This window comes from Corythoichthys intestinalis, chromosome 14, assembly GCF_030265065.1.
Source record: "Corythoichthys intestinalis isolate RoL2023-P3 chromosome 14, ASM3026506v1, whole genome shotgun sequence".
Lineage (NCBI taxonomy): Eukaryota > Metazoa > Chordata > Actinopteri > Syngnathiformes > Syngnathidae > Corythoichthys > Corythoichthys intestinalis.
Window position 1 is genome coordinate 37,294,377 of NC_080408.1, and position 25,688 is coordinate 37,320,064.

The 25,688-nt window shown below is 42.1% G+C and overlaps 1 protein-coding gene across 1 annotated transcript in view; it reads left to right on the plus strand.

The window, feature by feature from the left end:
• The first annotated feature begins 2,649 nt into the window (after nucleotides 1–2,649).
• The window catches only part of LOC130929783 (opsin-5-like), a 28,663-nt gene continuing 5,624 nt past the window's right edge, over nucleotides 2,650–25,688 (plus strand). Inside the window, exons 1-4 of the mRNA XM_057857287.1 lie at nucleotides 2,650–2,809; nucleotides 8,825–8,912; nucleotides 17,205–17,367; nucleotides 17,642–17,769. Of these exons, the coding sequence (XP_057713270.1) occupies nucleotides 8,825–8,912; nucleotides 17,205–17,367; nucleotides 17,642–17,769 (379 nt within the window). The 5' untranslated portion in view covers nucleotides 2,650–2,809. The remainder of the gene's footprint in view (nucleotides 2,810–8,824; nucleotides 8,913–17,204; nucleotides 17,368–17,641; nucleotides 17,770–25,688) is intronic.

Genomic DNA, 25,688 nt, shown 5'->3' on the forward strand with positions numbered 1-25,688 from the left:
GTCAATCATCGTTAACTCTAAGTACCAAACGCCAGCTGCACTGGTGACCAAGAAAAACAGTTTGGTCGCACTGCTTAGAGGGAGGGAGGGTGAGAGGCTGTACGAGCATGAAGCAGAAAAACTTAAATATATTTTTAAAATTGAAAACCCGATCCTTTTCACCCGATTCCGATCCTCTGAAAAGTGGCGCGATCAGCCCGATTTTCGATCATGTGATCGGATCGGGGCATCTCTATAATGAATACAATGTGGTCATAGTGAGTCAACCAGTCTTCCCAAACAGAGCTATTCAAGTCTGGTGAAAATTATTCTAGTTTTAATATCACAATATATCACAACCCCCCAAAAATCGCAATGTCAGTTTTTTCCAATATCGTTCAGCCCTATTGTACATCGATAATGTGAATCTCCTGTTACACCACATCCAAAAGGTGCTCTATTGGTTTGAGATCTGGTGACTTTGGAGGCCATTGAGTACAGTGAACTCATTCTCATGTTCAAGAAACCAGTCTTGAGATGATTCAAGCTTTATGAGATGGTGTATCATACTGCTGGAAGTAGCCATCAGAAGATACAGGTACACTGTGGTCATAAATGGATGGACATGGTCATCAACAAAACTCAGGTAGGATGTGACAATACAAAGACGCTCAATTTGTACTAAGGGGCACAAAGTATGCCAAGAAAATATCCCCTATATCAGTGGTCTCCAACCTTTTTTGCGCCACGGACTGGTGAAATGTGTGGCAGAAAATGACAGAAAATATAAAGTAACACGTCGAGGCTACAAACAAATATTAAGTGCAGGGAAAATGTCACTCACCATACACTGAATCAACCTTTTTTTAACAGCGGCCTCTCCTAAAACATGTCTGCAAATATCCGTGGTTGCAAGCATAATGAGTTCTTCTCTAATTGCGAAAGGTTTCTTAGCTTTAGTAATACGGTTCTCCATGAGGTATGATACTGTCAGTGCATTCGCTTTTGTTGCCTCGTTTGCTAGCTTTTAGCCACGTTATGCAGAATGGACTTGGTTGTAGGCTCCTCTTCTGGCTCAGCAGGTGGCCTTTTTCCCGTAAAAAGACGTCGCCGGTAGCACACACATCCAACAGCAGCTAAAGTTACTGTTTACATTGACTCATGCTGGGCTGCTGTAGGTGTGCAAACACCGTAGTAATTGCGGCCAACCACTAGATGGAGACCGATACAAATCTTTACTTGAATTAGTCTATAGCAGGGTTCACTAAATCCGGACCTCGGTGCCACTTTTCCTTTCGTGTTTTCCATGTCTCCCTCCTCTAACACACCTGAATCAAAATAATCAGGATCATTATCAGGCTTCTGGAGAGGTTGCTGATGACATAATCATTTGATTCAGGTGTGTTAGGGGAGAGAGACGTAGAAAACACGACAGGATTGATGGCATCGAGGTCCAGATTTAGTGAACCCTGCTGTAAACAGTGCAATCCATGACCCTACTGTTGTATTTACAGGGATTATGTACAGGGATAGTGATGTGACAAGAGCCAGAGGCCACATTGCAGTCGTTAATAAATTATTTATTTCTCTGCGGCCCGGTAGCAAATAGGAGGACCATTGACCTATACCATTACACTACCACCATCCTGAATTGTTGTTGAACTGTTGCAGGATGCGTTCATGTTGTTGACGCCAAATTCTGATCCTACCATCCGAAGGTCGCTGCAGAAATCGAGACTCCTCAGACCAGACCACATTTTTACACTCTTCTTTGTCCAATTTTTGTGAGCCTTTCCAAAATGTACATTGGTTTTCTGTTCTTAGCTGAAAGGAGGAGTGGTACCAGGCGTGGTCTTCTGCTACTATAGCCCATCTGCCTTAAGTTTTGATATGTTGTGCATTCAGACATGCTCTTCTGCGTATCTTGGTCGTAACGAGTGGTTATTTGTGTGACCTGCCTTTCTAACATCTCAAAGCAGTCTGTTCATTCTCCTCTGACCGCTAGCATCAACGAGGCATTTTCACTCACAGAACTGCTGCTCACTGAATGTTTTATCTGTAAACTCTAGAGATTGTTGTGTGTCACAATCCTCGTAGAGCAGCACTTCCCAAAAACTCACACCAGCCCGTCTGACACCAACAACCATGCCACGTTTAAAGTCACCTTTCCTCCCTTTCTAATGCTCTGTTTAAACAGCAGCAGATCATCTCGACCATGTCTATGTGACTGAATGCATTGAGGTGCTACAATGCAATTGGCTAATCAGAAATTTACTGCCACGAACAGTATGACAGGTGTGCCTAATGAGGGGGCCGGCGTACTTTGTGGATTAAAAAAAGATATGTCTGAATTCAAATAGCTGGCTTGCTGAACGGCATTTAATTACGTTGCTCATCACTATACGTACTCCCATATGTTGAACATGAATATATTTGTCATTGAAAAGTAAGCATTTTCAGACAAATGAAGTTTGATTGGATCATTTCCCACAGCACCTCCACTCTTATTGGGAATTGCTGCTGTTCAGTAATTCAGAGAATGGTCGTTGCCAGTGGCGTCATCATGCTGGAGAAGCTGGGCTGGGCTGTGCGGCGCGGCGTAGGGGTTGGTGAGAAGCGCTCGGAGAGCAGATGAGCCTCTCTATCTCAGTCTCCTGTTCTGGTGAATTTCAGTAGCATCTGACTCTCAAGTATTGGCCTGATTGCTTCTCAACACATCCAGGACACTTTTGGCGGCAACATGCCATGACCCTTCTCAAGCGATTTTTGTTTCCCTTAGTTGATTCAAGAAGTTAACTGGGTCCAATCGGAACATCCAAGAGGGTACAAGGTAAGACTGACCAAGTCATTTTAATGTTCTAACTGTTATGGATTACTCTTGAGGGGGGACAGATAAACTGTTGCTTTTTTTTTTTTTTTTTTCATATATAAAAAGTGATGAACAAGTAGTCTGATAAAAAAAACCTTTTATTTTTCATTTTTTAAAAACATGATTCTCATTTATAGTTGATAAATTCTGACAAAAATGTTTAATGTGTCTCTTCATCTCTCCAAAATCACTTACCACTTACACTTGAGCAGCCACAACAAAATGCATAGAGCGCATGCAATGTCATGTTTACTACTAGTCAGTCTCCATTTAAATTTTGTGTGTGTATACAGTGGGGCAAATAGGTATTTAGTAAACCACCAATTGTGCAAGTTCTCCTACTTGAAAAGATTAGAGAGGCTTGTAATTGTCAACATGGGTAAACCTCAACCATGAGAGACAATGTGGAAAAAAAACCCAGAAAATCAGATTGTTTGATTTTTTAAAAGAATTTATTTCCAAATTAGAGTGGAAAATAAGTATTTGGTCACCTACAAACAAGCGAGATTTCTGGCTGTCAAAGAGGTCTAACGAGGCTCCACTCCTACCTGTATTAATGGTATCTGTTTAACTCATTATCGGTATAAAAGACACCTGTCCACAACCGCAGTCAGTCACACTTCAAACTCCACTATGGCCAAGACCAAAGAGCTGTCGAAGGACACCAGAGACAAAATTGTAGACCTGCACCAGGCTGGGAAGACTGAATCTGCAATAGGTAAAACGCTTGGTGTAAAGAAATCAACTGTGGGAGCAATTATTCGAAAATGGAAGACATACAAAACCACTGATAATGCAAGATCTCACCCCGTGGTGTCAAAATGATAACAGAAACGATGAGCAAAAATCCCTGAACCACACGAACCTAGTGAATGACCTACAGAGAGCTGGAACCACAGTAACAAAGGCTACTATTAGTAACACAATGCGCTGCCAGGGATTCAAATCCTGCACTGCCAGACGTGTCCCCCTGCTGAAGAAAGTACACGTCCAGGCCCATCTGACGTTCGCTAGAGAGCATTTGGATGATCCAGAAGAGGACTGGGAGAATGTCTTATGGTCAGATGAAACCAAAATAGAACTTCTGGGTAGAAACACAGGTTCTCGTGTTTGGAGGAGAAAGAATACTGAATTGCATCTGAAGAACACCATACCCACTGTGAAGCATGGGGGTGGAAACATTATGCTTTGGGGCTGTTTTTCTGCAAAGGGACCAGGACGACTGATCTGTGTAAAGAAAAGAATGAATGGGGCCATGTATCGAGAGATTTTGAGTGTATAATCTCCTTCCATCAGCAAGGGCATTGAAGATGAGACGTGGCTGGGTCTTTCAGTATGACAATGATCCCAAACACACAGCCAGGGCAACAAAGGAGTGGCTTCGTAAGAAGCATTTCAAGGTCCTGGAGTGGCCTAGCCAGTCTCCAGATCTCAACCCCATAGAAAATCTGTGGAGGGAGTTGAAAGTCCGTGTTGCCCAACGACAGCCCCAAAACATCACTGCTCCAGAGGAGATCTGCATGGAGGAATGGGCCAAAATACCAGCAACAGTGTGCGAAAAGCTTGTGATGAGTTCCAGAAAACGTTTGGCCTCCGTTATTGCCAACAAAGGGTACATAACAAAGTACTGAGACGAACTTTTGGTATTGACCAAATACTTATTTTCCACCATGATTTGCAAATAAATTCTTTAAAAATCAAACAATGTGATTTTCTGGTTTTCTTTTTTTTCCCACATTCTGTCTCTCATGGTTGAGGTTTACCCATGTTGACAATTACAGGCCTCCCTAATATTTTCAAGTGGCAGAACTTTCACAATTAGTGGTTGACTAAATACTTATTTGCCCCACTGTATGTATGTATGTATGTATTACTGTACATGGACAAGGGCACAACCATGGTTTTGGATTACTAGCAGTCATAGGAATAAAAGTACCCAAATTCCAATGGGAAATACCACAGAAGGTAATTAAGATCAGCAAGGCCAAGATTCCCAGGAACAGCATCTAAAGTATCAGTTCAGAAGAACACAGTTCTAAGAAGAGCCAAGAAACTCCGCAGAACTCTGATGCTCCTATGACCGGAGCTTGAGAAGACCACAGCTGCGGGTGGTTGAGGTGATTTAAAAAAATATATATAAAAAAAAAAAATACACATATGAAGGCTGACTAAGTTAATGAGGTTATAGGAATTAATTTTCCAAATTAATTAATGCATTATTTTGATGACACATTGACATTGGCGCCACCAAAGAAATTAAGCCTTTTGCTTGCCTCATCTGAGTCTGAAGCGATGGGCTAAGCATGCAGGCTTCGCTCCTCTTCACACAAGATCATGCAGAGATGAAGAGTTGTGTTAGACCAACTGGTTATGTTGCACTGAAACAAAAGACAGACTTCATGATAATATATTAATGGGACACGGGGCCGATTGATAGGGGGCTTATCTCCGTCAAAGGTGACCGAGTGGAAACACTGACAAAGAGCTTTTTACGTTGAAAATTCTTGTGAATAAATGCATAAATCCTTGAATCCTTCATAGATATGGACGTAAAACATTCTCGATTCTTGGTCAAAAGCAAAGAACCGGGCAGTTAGCATTTATTTTACGTAAATATGTCGAATGTGCTGCTAGTCTTTAAGCCACTGTGGCGCCGCCTTATCACCACAAAGAGTTTTTTTACGTTGAGAATTCTTGTGAATATATGCTTAAATCCCTGAATTCTTTATAGATATGAACATAAAACGGTCTCAATTCTTGGTAAATAGCAAAAAAACAGGCAGTTAGCATTAATTTGACTTAAATATTGTGAATTATGATGCCAATGCCGTTGCGGTTAATTTCTCCCATTGATTTTTTTCACGTTTCAAAATGCATGCATGGTACGAAAAATATAATAATTACCTTGAATCCTCGAACAAATCACTCCTGAGACAATCCTTCCTGTTTGTATGCGGTACAGCTTTCGTTCTTTTTCAACCTAAATCCGGCGTTGGATCAATTTATGTGTTTGAGAATAACTCTCACCGACTTCGATTGACTGAAGCGAAGTGTGGGATGGCGTGGCGCAGTGCCTGGGCAATGTGTCCCGTCAATATCATTATGAAGTCTATGAAAAACAATCAATATTTTCATTCATATGGCAGTGCATATAAAATATGAATGCTATATATTCATTTGAAATTCATTATGGGGTTGTACTATGTATAACATTGCAAATAATGAGATATTTATATATATATATATATATATATATATACATACATATATATATATATATAAAGTACAGTAATATGCTCACACGTATAAAGTGTATATACAGGTAGTCCCCGGTTTACGAACGAGTTCCAATCCTACGATGGCGGTGAAACCCAAATTTCCGCGCAATTCAAAATTAATTCTTTAAGTACTCTTAATTGCAAAATAACTATTACAAAAACATGTATTCTATGTCATATTAATAAAATATTAAATATTTCTTCCCTCCCTTACCATAGTTCACATCATAGTTCTTCTTACAACTGGCATCTATTTATTTGTCTCAGTCAAACTATGAACACACATTTAGAAAATACAATCATGACAAACGGGGGGGGGCATTTCCGAGCCTGCGCCGTTTACCCTTTCTCTGCCTTCTTGTAATGTTCACCCCCGAACACATCCCAACGTGAAAGCAACCCTGGAAACCAACAGAAAGCGCTGGCGTGATGTCAAATAAGTCCGAGTGTAAGTGAATAATGAAATACCGCATATGCATAGCAATTTGACATCAACCATTTAGATTTGATAAACATCAAAATTAAATGACAAATAATATACTGTACTTACCATCAATGCTGAGAGGTGGCGGACAATACACTGTTACGCGTAAAAAAAAGCCAAAAACGACTGGAGACAAAACGCCGAACGAGACTCCTGCGTCGTAAAGTCAAAATCACGTAAGTCGGGTATGTCGTAACCCGGGGCAGCAAAAACACTTGAGTTTCACGGTTAGATATTGTCACTATTGATGTACAGTACAGTACACAACCTCTTGTCTTGCGGCACAATTCCTTCTCAGAAGGCTTTAGCATTGTTCGAGTTGTTCCGCAGGCTGTTGTAGAAGAAAACATTTTAGCATCATAGATTGCCATGAAAAACTGTCATTGCATACGTATTTGGCGGAAAACACCAAACACAGTTCCGATCTGAGACCCCCAATTTGGCGAAATTTCAAAATTGTCCCATGTGCATTTGGACATTGGAAGGCTTAAAATCTCAATTTCCTGGGGGAAGAAAAAATGTGAACAGGAGGGCATAAAAAAAAAAAAAAAAATTAAACCCTCAAACCCATCATCACCTTGTCCAATGCAGATACTTGACCCTTGACAAGGTGATGATGCTGGAATTTTGGTTTGCTGCTGTTCCAGTGAGATTTAAAAAGATGACTGTCTGAAGAAAATATCAAAATTCCCTCAGTCCTTGATGATATAGGGCTGCTCCCCAGTGCAGATACAATTTAGAAGTTTACATTGAAATTCTTGGCAGCTTTCTTATCCCTTCAATTGAAAATATGTTTGTCATTTTCCAAAATGACAATGCATCATGCCACAGAGCTAAAACTGTATTCCTCGGAGAAAGACTCATCCAATCAATATCATGGCCTGCAAATAGCCCAGATCTCAACCCTATTGAAAACCTGTGGTGGAAATTGGGAAAAAAATGGTCCACAGCAAGGCTCCAACCTTCAAGAATGATCTGGCAACTGCAATCAAAGAGAGTTGGCACCAAATTGATGAAGAATACTCACCAAGTCCATGCCTCTTAGACTGCAAGCTGTCATAAAAGCCAGAGATGGTGCTACTAAATACTAGAGATGTGTTTTGATTGTTATTTCTTTGTTTGTTTCTCATGATTCCATATTTTTTTCCCTCAGAATTGAGTGATTCCATCTGAACTTGCTCTATAAAAGTAACATTTACTGACCACCACAATGCTTTTTATTCATTTCGTTTAGTGTTTCTGGATGCTAAAGAGTTGCACTTTTGAACTAATTTATTATTTTTTCAAGCTTTTTATCTGAGTTTGTTCTACATGATAAAATGTCCAAGTGAGTGATCGTCCGAGACTGCTGATTCCATACTTTTGCTAGGGGTTGTGCAACAAGGGTTGCAATGCAGAAATTGCAGACTTCAGGTATGGTCGAGATTCTTTTTCAAATATTTACCCTTTTAAACATTTTTTTCCCCCTTTGTTTGGATCGATTATCATCTGAAATATCGAGGACAATGCAACAGTAACAAAAATAAATACAATTAAGCGATAGTTATGAGGTAGATATCCGTGACCTGTTTACAGACACTATTGTTCTCATTGTGATGTAATTTGTTTAAAAGTTTAAAATATGCGAGTGAATAATTGTATTAAATCATTAATTAAATTTTTTAAACTAAATATTAGACTTCAATTAATGATTCTAAGCTAAAGATGATAGACATATCGAATAATAAATAGAATTACATAACTTCTTTTTATGGCTGGGTTGAAACAAAAGCGGTTCCAAGGTTACTGTAAACGGGGGTCTCCAGGGTAAAACGGACAAATTAAAAATAGGTCGGGGGCTTAATGCGCCATGAAACTGCTAAGGCAGCATATAGACATATTGCTCTATCAAACACAACAGTTCTTTTGGCTTAAAATACAGCAGTTTATTTTAAAGAGAAGTGCAAGAGCAGAAACTGCTTTTTTAGGCTTGTCTGTGTTTTCCGCCATATACTGTAGCTGATCAAAAACTGCCATTTAAGCAAGACTGGGCCACTATTGTATCTCCAGACGAGACCACTGTAAGATCCTATTATCTTAATTTCATGAATATTGTGACGTCCCTAATGTACTACTATACTGTATATACATTCCATATTACAGTATACTATACTGTATATTAATTGATCCTAAAAGACCAATGGTATATAAAACAATGCCTTTTGTTATGTTCAGATGGCGTCGTTCAATCAAGATGCAACGTTCCAGTCGAACATCCCTATTCCTCTGGACATCACTGTGGCTGTGGTGTATTCGCTCTTTGGTGAGTCAAGTCCACTTCAATATGTGGCAGGACAAAAAGAAAAAACTATTTACTTTTCATTTTCACTGTAATAGCTCAGTAAATAGCTTTGCTGCTTGGAAGAAAATACAAAGCTGCTCAACTCAAGTTCCACTACACCTATGTAGGCATTGGTGACACTAGTGTTTCATGTACTGCATGTAAAAATATGGGTTATATGCCGTGCGTCTACACATGCTATCATTTAAGGATAAGCAAGGATAAATATTCAGCTTGTTTTGTGTAAAATGATCGAGAAAAAAAAATGTCCATGTTTGACACAGACACCACTAGAATATTTATCTTTTCAAATACTGCAATTTTCGGACTATAAGACGCTACTTTTTCCCCTTGTTTTGAATCCTGCAGTTTATAGTCCAGTGTGGCTTATTTGTTGATTTCTTTGGGTTAATAGGTAACAATTTATTTGGCAATGGCGTCATAATTATGATATAACACTATCGTGGGCATTAATGAATGCTTATAACAGATGACATTAAGTGTCATCCAGGCAAATTATGTCACTAACTCAATTTATGTCCAGCTCGGATCGTTTACATCCATTCAAAAGTGAGATAATTTGCCAGATGACAAAAAATGACATCTGTCATATGCTTTCCTGATTGCTCATGGCAATGTCATATCATAATGATGGTGTTCTTATGAGAATCTTATGGCACCACTGTCAAATACAGTGTTACCAAATACCGTAACTAGTAATTAACGAAACAATTGGAACAGTAACCGAAGAAATAATTAGCACAGAACATGAATTTTTGAACCCCTGAAATTCTAATATTTACATCTGTAGTGCTGCGATGCATGCTTGGAGGAACGTTAGACGACAACAGTGTTGACAGCAGGTGGCAGCAGAGGTTGACTGTCTTCCCCAGAGAGCCGTGATGGCCGAATGAAGATTCTTGGAGCAATGCAGCCAATTGGTTCAAAGCTTCATAGTGGTACATTTGATCTTATGACAATCTTATAATGCCGCTGTCAAATAAAGTGTTACTGGTTAATATCTTTTGGTGTAAATATCCCATAATACAGTAAGGACAGCTGCGGCTTATCTATGAACAAATGCCGTTTTCGTGTCAAATTTGGTGGGTGGCGGCTTATATTTAGGTGTGCCTAATAGTCCGAATATTACGGTAGTGTTATTATGGGGTATCTGGAGCGACAGTGAGGAAAAATCATAAATGCTTGTGGTACAGTAAAATATGTAGTTCTGAAGCATTCTTCACTTTTGAACAAAAGCTTTGGGACACAATTGTAGATAAAGAGAGGCCATGAAATCAAGGATATTTCAGTAGTTCATAGTACAGTAGTCAGAATATATTTTTTAACCGTTTAGCTGTCATTCACGGTTATAAATGTTAAAGCCATTGGAATAGTAGGAGCTGACAATGAATGATCATTATCAGCCAAACCAGTTTAATGCCTAACAATAGCAACGAGTGAGTTAAAGTGTCTGTGACAGCATTAAAAAAATCTTAGATAGCATTATAATGTGAATTAGAATCATATTTTGAGACGATTCGACTATATACAACAATTTGGCAAAGCGCAGATGACGAGAAATGAGTCTTTTTATTTGTCGCTTAGCCCCGCCTGTGATTATAGCGCTCTCGCGTCCCCAGCTGGAGGATGACGTCGGCAGGATCATGATTTCATTTGATTTAGAATTCAGCCCATTGCTGAAGAAGATTCAGAAATACGACAGAGAGCAGCAAAATGTCATCATTGTTTCAATTTTTCTTTTCCAATATTTCTATAGGATGTTATTTTTATTTTAAGTATTTTCCCCCAATTGCTAAATAAATGGTATGTTCATGTGAAATAACAGTCTTGTGCTAAATGGAATATGAAATATTAAAAATGCATTTATTCAGTACGACAGGGCAAAATTAATGCATAATGGTCAAAACTGCCGACTTCTTCCTCTCCCGTAAAGTATTTTATGCCGCCGGAGTTAGTTCGGCTTTTGTCATTTCCCTGCCACGGCTTCAGAGGCGGCGGGCTGGCAGTGCTCATAGGGAATGAACGCCGAAAATATCCCATTCTCGGTGGACAAACCGGCCGACGTCGGAGTGGGGGGCTGCTCGTGGCTAAACCGTGGAAGGCGCATTCTCGGCGGGCATGCAAAGAGGACCAAGCGGTCTGGATCGGCCAGCCCCCCGCGGGGGAGCAAGTTACGGCTCGTCATTCTGCTGCGGCCACGGCGGGCTGGCAGTGCTCATCGCCGGGAATGAACGCCGAAAATAGCCAATTGTTGTTGGACAAACCGGACGACATCGGAATAGGGGGCTGCTCGTGGCCAAGGTCTATTGGTGGCCCCATGAAGAGGACCGAGGACGTGGTGTGGAAGGAAGCGGGCATGGTGTGTTACAAGCCGCCGGGCGTCGGCCGAGTGGCCTTCCTGGTGGACAAGGAGCATTGGCACCCACAAAATGCAAGCTAGCTCCTTATTAAAATGTGTGCCATGATCCCATTATTTGACATAATACAAAACACGTATAGTTTACTCACTTTCTCATCGGTCCAACGGTCCCACAGTTTTCGGAGTTGTTTTGGCCATTTTCCGCGGTGAACAGGAACTTTTTGAAACCCAAAAAGGCTCACACTGACAAGGATTCACTAAGGACCCAAATGCACGACAGTTCCGTTTAAACAAAAAAGGTTTATTTTCAGTTCATCGGAGTTCAAAAGGACAACGAAAAATCACAGCACTTGCTGGACACCAAAAATCTTAGCAAAGTCAACAAAGTAACAAAAAGGGCATTTGAACCCAACATAAATCTTACTCGAGAAAAAGGGTTACATGAGCTTACATGAGCTGGTAACATGGAACATGGCAGGATACAAGACGAGCCGACACAGGGCAAGGTTAGATGCAGACTATATATACAATGGCTCACAGGTGGATACGATCAGCCTGATTGGGTAGAGCAGGAAGTAAAGCTGGAAACAGGCAGAATGATATTACCAAAATAAAAGCAGGAAATTCTGCACCAACAAACAAAACACTAACATGACTTCCTAGACATGACAGTACCCCCCCCTCTAGGGGCGACTCCAGACGACCCACGAGTCCGCTGTGCCTCAAAGTCCTTGATAAGGTCCTTATCCTCGATGAAACTCGCAGGAATCCAAGATCTCTCCTCCGGTCCATACCCCTCCCAGTCCACCAGATACTGACGACCACGACCACGTTTCCTCACATCCAGAAGCCGTCGGACGGTATAGACCAGACCCCCGTCCAGCATTCGAGGTGGTGGCGGTGGTTTGACAGGTGGGACGAGGGAACTCTCCTTGACCGGTTTAATCCGGGAGACGTGGAAGGTGGGGTGAACCCGGAGAGACCTGGGAAGACGGAGACGCACAGAGACAGGGTTAATGACTTTGGCTATCGGGTAAGGGCCCACAAATCTTGGCGCCAACTTCCGGGAAGCCACCCTAAGGGGTAGGTCCTTGGCACACAACCAAACCCTCTGCCCTGTCTTGTAGCCTGGAGCGGGGCAACGACGACGATCCGCCACCCTTTTCATTCGTGCAGCACTGCGGGTGAGAACCTTCCGTGTTGCAGCCCAGATTCTATGGCAGCGTCGAACAAGGGCATGAGCTGAAGGAACCACCACCGCTCTTTCCCCCTCAGGAAACAGAGGAGGCTGGTAGCCGTAGACACACTGGAAAGGGGACAGTCCTGTCACTGTGGTAGGAAGAGTGTTGTGTGCAAACTCCACCCAGGTAAGGTGAGTACTCCATGAGGCAGGGTTCTGGGATACGAGACAGCGCAGGCTTGTCTCCAACTCTTGATTGAGCCGTTCCGTCTGCCCGTTGGACTGTGGGTGATATCCAGAAGAAAGGCTCGCAGAAGCACCAATGAGAGAGCAGAATTCCTTCCAGAAACGAGAAATGAATTGTGGACCACGGTCTGACACTATGTCCTTTGGGAACCCATGGATACGAAAAACATGATTCATCATGATCTCGGCCGTCTGTTTGGCCGTTGGTAACTTGGACAAAGCAATGAAGTGTACCATTTTAGAAAAACGATCCACCACCGTCAGAACGGCAGTGTTACCTTGGGAAGATGGAAGTCCTGTAACGAAGTCCAGGGAGATGTCTGACCAGGGTCTGGTGGGGATAGGAAGCGGATGCAGCAGTCCCCTTGGTGCTCTGGTGGAAGACTTATTTCTACAACAAATTGTGCAGGCTGCCACATATTCTCCCACCTCTTTTTCCATGGATGGCCACCAGAACCTCTGTTTGATAACGTACACCGTGCGCTTCACCCCTGGATGACACGTAAGTAGAGACGTGTGAGCCCAGTGAATGACCTTGGACCTCACACTCTCAGGCACAAACAGACGATCCGAAGGGCAGTCGCTGGGGGTAGGACGTCCACCGTTGGCCTGCTTGACTACGGATTCAATCTGCCAGGTAACGGCCCCAACCACACGATTCAGCGGCAGGATGTGCTCAGGCTCCTTGGGATTGTCTGTGAGTGGAAACAGTCTAGACAAGGCATCAGGTTTACCATTCTTTGAACCGGGTCGATAGGACAGTATGAAGTTAAATCTGTTAAAAAACAAGGTCCACCTGGCCTGACGTGCACTTAGCCTCTTAGCTTTTCTGACGTATTCCAAGTTTTTGTGGTCAGTCCACACAATAAATGGGTGTTCAGCGCCCTCTAACCAGTGCCTCCACTCTTCTAGAGCGGCCTTAACGGCAAGGAGCTCGCAATCACCCACATCGTAGTTCCGTTCCGCCGACGAGAATTTACGTGACAAAAAGGCACAAGGATGAAGCTTGTCTGTGCCGGCAGAGCGTTGAGACAAGACGGCCCCTAAGCCCTCGTTGGATGCATCTACTTCGACAATGAACTGGCGCCGTGGGTCTGGAACAGTGAGGATAGGCGCAGACGTGAACAACCCCTTCAGCCGTTGGAACGCCCTGTCAGCTTGCAGGTTCCACTCGAAGCGTACTTTGGCTGAGGTCAGGGCATGGAGCGGTGCAGCCACAGAGCTGAAATTCCTGATGAAGCGCCTGTAAAAATTTGCAAATCCCAAGAATTGTTGGACCTGCTTTTTGCTAGTAGGTGTTGGCCAATTAACCACCGCACTGATCTTAGCAGGGTCCATCTTTGTCTGCTCTTGTTCAATGATGAAACCGAGAAAGGAGATTGTGGTGACGTGGAATTCGCATTTCTCGGCCTTAACATACAGCTTATTTTGTAAAAGTCTCTGCAATACCAATCGAACGTGTTGAATGTGGGTCTCCTCGTCTGGGGAAAAAATCAGAATGTCATCTAGGTACACAAAAACGAAGATGTTCAGAAAATCTCTCAAGACATCGTTGACGAGTCCCTGAAATACCGCTGGAGCATTCGTCAGCCCAAAAGGCATAACGAGGTATTCGTAGTGTCCTGTAGGTGTGTTGAAGCCCGTTTTCCATTCATCCCCCTCACGAATTCTCACCAGGTGGTAGGCATTGCGCAAGTCCAACTTTGTGAAAATCTTGGCACCCTGCAAAAGATCGAATGCTTCATTCATGAGCGGAAGGGGGTACCGGTTCTTTATTGTGATGTTGTTTAATTGACTGTAGTCAATGCATGGACGTAGTGTTCCATCTTTCTTCTGTACAAAGAAGAAGCCTGCCCCCGCTGGCGAAGATGAGGGCCGGATGAGTCCTGCCCTTAGAGAAGACGTGATGTATTCGTTCATGGCCTCTCTCTCAGGTCCAGAGATGGTGTAGATACGCCCCTTTGGGATGACTGCACCCGGCTGGAGCTCAATGGCACAGTCACAGGGTCTGTGGGGAGGAAGAGAAGTGGCCTTGGCCTTGCTAAACACTTCTTTTAAATCAAGATAGCAGTCAGGAACTTTGGACAGATCAGGGTAAAGGTCTTGATCAGCAATGGTGTCAGTTGATTCTTTAACATTCTTGAAGCAGTCTTTCCTGCACAGTTCCCCCCACTCTAGTACCGCACCCAGCTTCCAGTCAATGTGAGGGTTATGTTTAACAAGCCAGGGAAAACCCAGGATGAGAGGGTATTGCGCAGAATGGAAAAGATGGAACCGGATTTCCTCAGAATGCCCGTCTGTCATTTTCAAGGTTACGGGTTCGGAAACATGAGTCACACTGAACAAGTGCTTGCCATCGAGCGCTCGGGCGTCAAGTGGTTGATTTAAGGCCTCGCTTTGTAGGCCCCATTTTTTGGCTAAAGCCCAATCCATTAGGCTTTCATCAGCCCCTGAATCAATCATGACACCAACGGATTTGTTACGGCCCTGGAAGTGCAATGTTGCCTGCGTCACGGTGCGTGAGGGGTGGATAGAAACATGTGAAGGGCTCACCGAAGCTTTTCTCCTGCTTGTTGGATCTGCTTTTGCTGAGCAGGTTGCTAGGAAGTGTCCCGCTTCACCGCAGTAGAAACAGCGCCTCTCCACTAAGCGGCGATGACGTTCCTCCGGAGACAGCTTTGCCCCTCCCAGTTGCATGGGTTCACATGGGCCGCTTGAGGGCGTGGGTCTACCAGAAGGGAGGGAAACTGCTTGTGGGATTCGTGTCAGCTGATCGTGGGAGCGCCCCCATGGAGGAAACGGCAACGGTGTTTTCTGGTGTTTGTCTCTGATTCTGTCATGAATTCTGCTGTCAATCCGGGAGGCCATGGCAACTACAGAATCCAAGTCAGAGGGAAGGTCTAGAGGAGCAAGGTGATCCTTGATGGCATCAGAAAGCCCATGCAAAAAGGCGTCTAGTAGGGCCATGTCGTTCCACCCGCTATCAGCAGCTAGAGTCCGGAACTCAATGGCGTAGTCAGAAACCCTGCGTTGGCCTTGTTTCAGTCCAACCAACGCACGGGCCGCCTCCCGGTGGTATGATCAAAATTTTTCTTCAGGGTCTGACTGAAGAGCAGAAACGAGTGGCAAATATCGGACTTACGTGCCCACTCGGCAGTGGCCCAGGCCGCGGCTCTGCCAGTCATGTGAGAAATCACGAAGGCCACTTTGGATTGTTCAGTTTGGTACATGACAGGTTGGTGATTGAAATGTAGTTCACATTGCACTAGGAAAGGTCTGCAGTCACCGGAAGCCCCGGAGAACTTTTCCGGAGCAGCCAGACAGATTGAAATGGGGATTTCAGGGACTACTGGTGATGAAGGGGTGGCAGCAGCAGATGATGAACTGGGAGTTGGACCACTACCTGTGGTCAACAACCGTTGGAGTTGGTCTGAAAAAAGGCTTAATTGCCGGGTGATTGAAGCCTGGAAATCATTCTGTTGGCTGTGAAGCTCCCTGATCCCCTGGTTGACAGCACACAGTTGTTCTTCATGTTGTTGTAAACGACCGCCTTGGTGCCGCAACGCGGACTTGAGCTGTTCAGAATCGGCTGGGTCCATACTGGTCGGCTTGTTCTGACAAGGATTCACTAAGGACCCAAATGCACGACAGTTCCGTTTAAACAAAAAAGGTTTATTTTCAGTTCATCGGAGTTCAAAAGGACAACGAAAAATCACAGCACTTGCTGGACACCAAAAATCTTAGCAAAGTCAACAAAGTAACAAAAAGGGCATTTGAACCCAACATAAATCTTACTCGAGAAAAAGGCTTACATGAGCTTACATGAGCTGGTAACATGGAACATGGCAGGATACAAGACGAGCCGACACAGGGCAAGGTTAGATGCAGACTATATATACAATGGCTCACAGGTGGATACGATCAGCCTGATTGGGTAGAGCAGGAAGTAAAGCTGGAAACAGGCAGATATTACCATATATATTATATTATATTATGATATTACCAAAATAAAAGCAGGAAATTCTGCACCAACAAACAAAACACTAACATGACTTCCTAGACATGACACACACACCTCTCCCTGGTGCAGCAACAGAAGCCTGCAGCACATTGGGCTGGTGTGATGTGGGAAAAAAAAAAACGAATTAATCCATAAAATCAGCTGAATCCGCAGTCCACCTGCATGCTATAAAGCAATGGCTGTATTGTGAGATGGTGAACCGGGTGACATCACGTTTGCATTCTTCCTCAATCCAGGAAGTCACTCATTTTCATGGCGTGGGATTAAAAAATTGAATAAATAAATCGATCACTTCCACACACATCCAAGCAGTCCATTTCATTCAGGAGCATACAATACTGTGTGAAATATGAAATAATCATGCTTTTTTCTGTCATAGGCGCTTTAAAGTACTTCTGTAGTGGGCTCTTATTTTGAGTTTTTTTTTCCCCCGCCTTTCCTGTGCAGGAATATGTTCACTCTTAGGAAACAGCACCCTACTGTATGTTTCCTACAAGAAAAAACACCTCCTGAAGCCGGCCGAGTACTTCATTATCAACTTAGCCATCAGTGACCTGGGCCTGACTCTGTCTCTCTACCCAATGGCCATAACGTCCAGCTTCTATCACAGGTACTTTGGCCTAACTAAGCTATCTCTCTCAACAAAAGCACAACACCTCGTTCATCATTCATTTTTGGCAAAACCTGTAACGCTGCACAATACTTCAGGCGTTGACTTTAGTAATTAGGATTTTAACAAGCTTTTTCTGGTGCCAAACTGATGCGCTTCTGTTTTTACACTCGCCCACGTCCTCCGTCATTGATCCTTCTGTTTGTTTATATCTGTCCAACAAAATCTCCTTTCACTCCCTTCCTTTTCCCACACCTTCGCACCTCCCACGCAGGTGGCTATACGGGAAGACTGCGTGCTCCATCTACGCCTTCTGCGGCATGCTGTTTGGCATCTGCAGTTTGAGCACTCTCACCTTGCTCAGCGTGGTCTGCTTTGTTAAAGTGTGTTATCCATTCTACGGTAAGTCTTCAAAGCGGACTGGCTTGCCCGCAGAAAAATGCGCGGCGGCGTCCCTAAATGGCCCATTGTCGATTCTTTCCTAATCCTCCACTGAAAGCCACGCGTTAAACCTCTCTTTGATGACCCGCGAGTCCGCCGGCTGCACTCGATGAATATAGCTTGTGATGTTGGTTAATGCGCTGAGATGGAGCCCTCTGCTTGACCTCCAGAAGTGGTCTTTTCTCAGCTGGAGGCACAGAAGGCTTTAATTTAGCAGATGTGAAGCTTCATCAACTCAACTGTTCAATTGTGACTCCCGGTTCATCCTGTCTGGATTCTTAAAACTGAATACTGTATGAACGTTTTCAGCTACTGAACAAAATCAAAGCACATGCTCAAAAGTGCAGATCAGGCAAAAGTGCAACAGCATCACTAAAAGACCAGTCGAATCACTTGCAGCATAATAGCACCGCCAAGTGGACTGATTTGCCACTAGGAGGCAACGTTACCAGGACACTACTAGTATTTAGCCTGTCCGTGTTCTTAAGTTTATTCAAATACCTTAATGATAACACTGGTGGGGCTGGTCTGAGAATGTTGTGGTACCAGTAAGACACCCAAAATCAACTGTGACTTTCATAACTTTTTGCATTGGGACGGTAGAGATATAACACTAGCGACTTTTCAGGATGCTCAAATTGTACGCACCAACTTTTAATCAACCATACATGCATGATATAATGAGTTCAGTTATATAGGTCATTTGGATTGTCTTCCCATATGTTGTAAGGATAGAATTGACCCTACCATTATTAAATGAATTATTTTCATGATGTTCAAACATCTACCCCTTTTCACTTGCTGAATGTGCCGGTCCATTTTAGGGCTGTCCCAAATGACTAATTTTCTCCCGATTAGTCAGCAGACTTTTTCTACGATTAGTCGAATAATCTAATATCAGGCATGAAAATGGGTCAGGGGTTAAAAAGGTGAGAAAGGTGTGGAGGAAATATGTTCCGGCGTTCTGCCAAAATGTCCGCCGTCGGCAAAACGTCCTACATGTGGCGAATTTGACCATTTTAATTTTTCACATAAGGCTTAATATTCGAGTTAACGGGGGTTTAATTAGTTGAAGGAATTGATTTCAACCACCATTGACTCGCGCTAGCTTAGCCACTCCGGAGCCCTGAAACTAACAAATAACTGTCAAACTGCACAGAATTTGTTCAAATCATTTCCAACGACTAATTAAACCCCGGCTAACTCAAAGATTAAGCCTAATGTAAAAAATTCTGAACTTCCCCTTTAAAATAAAGACCATTGAATATGGCCCTTAAAATGTTGTCTATAAAAGTTTTAGAGCAATAAAACAAACAACACAAATGAATAAAATGAACAGGAATCATTCAAAGTATTTCATAATGGGTCCAAATTATTTTTCGAACAGATCATGTGACTATAGAACCTTAGAGACAGCCGTTTGCATTGCTTAGCCAAAACTACAGCTGAGGAGGCAAGATGGATATTTAGAATTTCTTTAAACCTAAGCTTTCAAAACCCTCAACAACAACTGAGCTTGAACCGAGGATTGAGCACGAGCAGTATCAAAAAGTCCTGGCTGTCGTGTTACCTGTTGTGGTGCTTGAATTGGATGCTTATAGCGGTGGACAGTCTTTTTGAGCCAGCGCAAAGTTTGCAGCGCACGGAGATATTTTTGTTATCTTTACTGGACAAAAATGTGAAGTAATGGCTGTGTTTCCAGTGTGCAAATGCAGCCGTTTGTAGTATATCTCCTGCCTATTTCATTGTATCCTGGCGTGGTAGCAAGGCTATGTTGTTTTGGCCGCAAACTCCCAGCGCTCACGCATCATGGTAATACACGTGACCCTTTTTGTTCCATCCCCGATTAAAAAATGTGACATGTGATGTCACTCCCATGACTACAGTATTCTTCATTCTACACATATTATGGGGCAATAACAAAATAGTAACGCACAGGCATCAAGGAAAGTAATTTTACTCAGATTACTGATTTAGAAAAATGAACGCGTTAGATTGTTCTTTACTGAAAGAAAGTAATCAGATTAGTTACGCATTACGATACCGCGTTATTGACAACACTGCTTTTATATTACCGTTAAATACACAAGCTTGACGCTACCTTAACGGGAGCTATTTTTTCACCGGACGCTCCGGCAGTGTTCAACGCAAGCTGCAACGAACGGCAGTAACTTTGTCATACCACAAAATATGAAAACGAAAACCATTACTCACTAAATTCAATATGCTGGCAAATGCATTCATCTAAAAACAATTGGGAGTGATACTTTACCTCCTCCAGCGAATGTGAATTTGTGCTTAGTACAAGATCATCTGTCGCAATTAGCGATCTTTGACGCTTTTTTTTTTTTTTTTTCCTCCCCGCATACAAACTTGTTTCTCTCTCAGCGGCTGTGATTAACCTCAATGAAGTTGCTGTCCTAGCTAAGCCTTGCCTATCATTCGTCTTTGTAAGTTTTTAGTAACTTTGTGTATTGAATTTGAAAGGAAAATGTGTGTTTTGTTTCTGACGAACTTTTTCATGAAGCTAAACTGTTGAAGCTACTCACATGTGGAAAAATACGAGTGTACAACGTTTTAAATGTATTCATTTGGTATATTTCAGTTACCACGATTTGAGAGATCAATAAATTGAAGAATTTACGCCTTGCGTTTGGAGTGCTTGTTTTTGGGTTTGCTGGAATAGCGTCACTGACACACGCAGCATCAAACAGGGGAAGGGGTAAGCGCTGCCGCGCCAAGCTAATTCTGGCTGCATTTTCGACACATGAAAAATAACGAATACGTACTACTGTATGACGGAAAATTGTAGTGGTTTTGTAACCGCGACGTTTTCATAGCATGGTAATCCGTGAAGGTAACTGGCACATGCCTACAAACGACCCCCCCCCACCCCCCTTAAAAAATTTTCTCCTCGGATCTACACGATTCACGTAGGTCATCCTTTTTGACTTCAAAACGGCGAATTTCGCCGAAAGGTGAGAGATTTTCATGCCTGTAATATGGTGGTCCTTCTAAAAAAAATTAGCATATTGAGATGAAGTTGTTGTGTATTGGAATTATTACACTATTGATTTGCAATGCCACCATGCCGCCAGTGGGCGCCAGTATGTGACTGTACTTGGGTTGCAAGGGAAAAAGAGTTGAGTTGAGTTGAATAAAAATGGAGAAGTGTGGATGTTAAGAGAAGACGCTCGTCTCGTGTACTTCTTCGGCCTTATTCTAGTGATACAGTCTAGAATAGAACAGAAGTTTATTATTTTCTGTAATGTACTGATAAACATAAGACTTTTATATATTTTAGATCAGGGGTGTCCAACCCTGGTCCTCGAGAGCCGCAATCCAACTTGTTTTCCATGTCTCCCTCCTCCAACACACCTGAATCAAATTATCAGGATTGTTATCATGCAACTGCAGAGCTTGCTGATGAGCTGACAATTTGATTCAGGTGTGTTAAAGGAGGGAGACATGGAAAACAAGCTGGATTGCGGCTCTCGAGGACTAGGGTTGGACACAGGGCCCAGCCTACACGCAGACTATGCAGCTGCATAGGGCCCCTGACCACCAGGGGGCCCCCAATCTGGCAATTGTTTAATTTGTGTTCCATTTTGTTTACTACAGTTTGCTTTATTTGACTTTTGTGAGTTTTGAGACTTGATTACAAGCTTTAAAAAAAAAAGTTCTTCTTTAACTTCTGTCCTCTTTTAGAAAAAGGTTTGGCGCTATCTACTGTAAGTACTGACAATCATTTGGGGTGAGAAGTTTGAAGTATGCAGTGCAACAAAATTGGATTAATATACAAAATATGGACGTATGGGTTGGATTGCATGTATGGGTTTCACAGTACACTGTGACGAAATGGTGGGCCAAAAATATGGGCCCCTTTGCATTATTTTGCTGGGCCGGCCCTGGTTGGCCACCTCTGTTTTAGATTCATTACACACAACTGAAGTAGTTCAAATCTTTTATTGTTTTAATATTGATGATTTTGGCAAAAAAAAAGTCCAGAAAAAACAAAAATCCCTAGCTAAAAAAATTAACATATCATGAAAAGGTACTCTCAAGAAGCTACTAACCTAATCATCTGAATCAACGAATTAACTCAAAACTCCTGCAAAAGATTCCTGAGGCTTTTAAAAACTCCCAGCCTGGTTCATTACTCAAAACCACAATCATAGACAAGACTGCCAACCTGACTGCTATCCAGAAGACCATCATTGACACCCAACAAGCAAGAGGCTAAGACGCAGAAAGAAATTTCTGAGCGAATAGGCTGTTCCCAGAGTGCTGTATCAAGGCACCTCAGTGGGAAGTCTGTGGGAAGGAAAAAGTGTGGCAGGAAACGCTGCACAACCAGATGAGGCGACCGCACCCTAAAAAAGATTGTGGAGAAGGGCCGATTCCAGACCTTGGGGGACCTGCAGAAACAGTGGACTGAGTCTGGAGTAGAAACATCCAGAGCCACCGTGCACAGGCGTGTGCTGGAAAGGGGTTACAGGTGCCGCATTCCCCAGGTTAAGGCATTTTGAACCTGAAACAGCGGTAGAGACCTGGGCTACAGAGAGGCAGCACTGGACTGTTGCTCAGTGGTCCAAAGTACTTTTTTCAGATGAAAGCAAATTTTGCATATCATTCGGAAATCAAGGTGCCAGAGTTTGGAGGAAGACTGGGGAGAAGGAAATGCCAAAATGCCTGAAGTCCAGTGTCAAGTACCCACAGTCAGTGATGGTCTGGGGTGCCATGTCAGCTGCTTGTGTTGGTCTACTGTGTTTTATCAAGGGCAGGGTCAATGCAGCTCGCTATCAGGAGATTTTGGAGCACTTCGGGCTTCCATCTGCTGAAAAGCTTTATGGAGATGAAGATTTCATTTTTCAGCACGACCTGGCACCTGCTCACAGTGCCAAAACCACAGGTAAATGGTTTACTGACCATGGCGTTACTGTGCTCAATTGGCGTGCCAACTCTCCTTACCTGAACCCCATAGAGTATCTGTGGGATATTGTGAAGAGGAAGTTGAGAGACACCTGACCCACTACTGTGGATGAGCTTAAGGCCGCTATCGAAGCATCCTGGGCCTCCGTAACACTTTTTTGTATTCGTCAGATGAAATATACTACTTTTTTAAGATACGAATTTAAATGTTTTTTTTTTTTAATTACTTTTTTGCCAAAATCATCAATATTAAAACAATAAAAGGCTTGAACTGCTTCAGTTTGTGTGTAATGAATCTAAAATATATGAAAATCTAATGTTTATCAATACATTACATATAATAACGAACTTCATCACAATATGCTATTTTTTTAGAAGGACCTGTAAATACATGTTTAATTTTTTTTTTTTTTTTAAACTAATTTAGCAATGAAATTTTTGTTGACCCTTATTAATTCACAAAAACATTTTTGGAGCACTTAAATTCTTTATCAAAGTTCAAATAAACACATAAATAATCGATAAATAATAAGGTCAAATGCTGATAGCATTAACTAGTGCAAAAGAATGGAATGTTAACAGATTCAAAACAATTCTTAAAAATATTTAGCATTAGTATTATAGTATACTACTATATATGATAGTATTACAATAATTAGAGTAATTATTAATTGCCACTTAGATTTTTCATAAATGGTGTCATTTTAAAGCTATTCTTGGTGTAGAATCTGAATTCTGAAGTATGTGGGATTAACTCCAGAAATTGTTATTTATATGACGAGCTAAACCGCTAACCGTAAGCTTTACAGTCTGCAAAAAAAGCAATTTCTGTCATTGCTTGTACTTTAATTAATAGATTTTTTTTTCTTTTCATTTTTTAAATTTGCAAATGCTGTTAACCAGCGAATTGTCATGTTTGAAGTGTCACCTTTTAACCACAAGTTTGCGTTTTGGAGAAGACGGCCAATGTTTTATAGCGGGCTAAAGTAGGTTGTCTTTTTTCCACATTAGCCTCAATGTAGCAATGCTAACGTTTACAGTGTTTAATATAGATGTGTTTCTTTATTTTGTACGTCTGAACATTAATTCTACAGCGTGTTGAAGACCAAATAACATCTGTAAAAGGAACTGGAGTCTCATATGCCATCAACATGCACGCGCAACTGTATGCACGCACGCACGCGGCGATAAAACGCAGCTGTGAAAATTACCGCCCTCATTTTTATTTACCGTACGACAATTTGACGCATTGCATATCGCGACAGGCTAAGCAACGTCAATTAAACATTTTGTTAGTTAGTTAGATGGACTTACGATCTGCCACCTTAATGTCTCCTGTTATTTTCCAAAATTACAACTGGCTGACGGCGCTTTAGGTGTTCATTCACGGCCCACGTGCAGCCTAGTATGCAAGCTTGACATTGAAGAGACAGGACACAACAGTTTACCCTCCTTTGTTTCGTTAAAATAAGTCAATGTTTTGGCCACTCTGGTGCGCTTTTTTGGCTTTTTGCCACTTTCCCCGCATGCATACCGAGCCTCTGACATTCTCAACTTTCCACGCATATATTTTTTCAACCCTTCATTATTTACATCATCGATTACATCGACTAGTTGGGACAGCCTCCCCTTCCCCTTAAAGGCACATTTGATTGGCTGATGACTTGACCCACCCGTGACACACACGCACGCTCACATAGCCCCGACAGAAATACGTACATTCGACAACATGCAGCTTCCTCTGCCCCTTTCGAACAGGACCTATTTTAGAAGTTTGTTTCGAACAGCAGCAGGCACTGTAAATAATTTAAGAAGATGCCAGTTTTGTGGAGGTGGGAAACACATCAATCATTTTGCGACTGAAAGTCTGACCTGCATCAGGATTAGCATAATATCAAACTGTATGAACTTGCTAACCTGCAAAACACGAGTAAGAAGCTGGTTAGAGAGAAGTGTCCTTTTGTTTGTGTTTTCTGTTATTAACGTTAATTAAACTGTGAGAAATGTAGTGAAATCCGCTGGAAACTAGAACTAGAAAAACGTGAGCAAGAAGCTGCTTAGTGAGAGAGGGGTGCTGCATAACCTCATATGTTGCTCACACAACACAACATACACACAACAGAATCAAAATTAACTATGTGCATTTAAAAAAAAAAAATAAAAATTTTGTTCGGGATGCAGCAAGCTACCCAAACTAGCGTTGCGATTAACTGGTCGATCGTGATCAACGTAATGAACACCCCTGATTTTATCAATTAATTGGGTTCATATTCGTGAGAAATGTAGCCTTTCCGAGCAAAAAGTGTATGCAGGTTATGCTGTTATATCGTCCCTACCAAACTTACACCCTTGACTCCAAGTAAAGAAGTTACTCATGTTAAAAAAATAAAATAAAAAACAAGGAAACTCATCGGTTAAACCCTCTAAGGGACAGTGGTCACTACAGCGGACAAGTCACATTACCTTACACCATTAAAAAGTTAAAATAGATGAGACTTCTATTGCAGTCTATGGCAGCCAAATGGTTGAGCTATGTATGTGATGTCACAAAAAACTATAAAACAACAAATAAATAAAATTCTTAGAACAATATACACACTTATTTGAATGTGTCGCTATTCCTTTTCTTCAATGTATTACTATTTGTTTTTAAATTATTTAAGTTTTCTTTATTAATTCAAATCTATTTAGAATTATGTATTTTTAATTACTCATGACTGTTTTGAATTTGCGGTTTTAAAAAATTCATTTTTATTACTATTTAAAAAATTGATTTTACCACGAAAATGAATCCTTTATTCATTTTTACTAAAATTATTTCCATCTTTTTTTTAAATGGCCCATAGCAAAACAGGCAACAAAAATGCTAAATTCGCAGTTAAGAGTGAAGTGGTTGGGAAGATCCTGTCCCAAGTGAAGGAGTTCAAGTATCTTGGGGTTTGTTCACG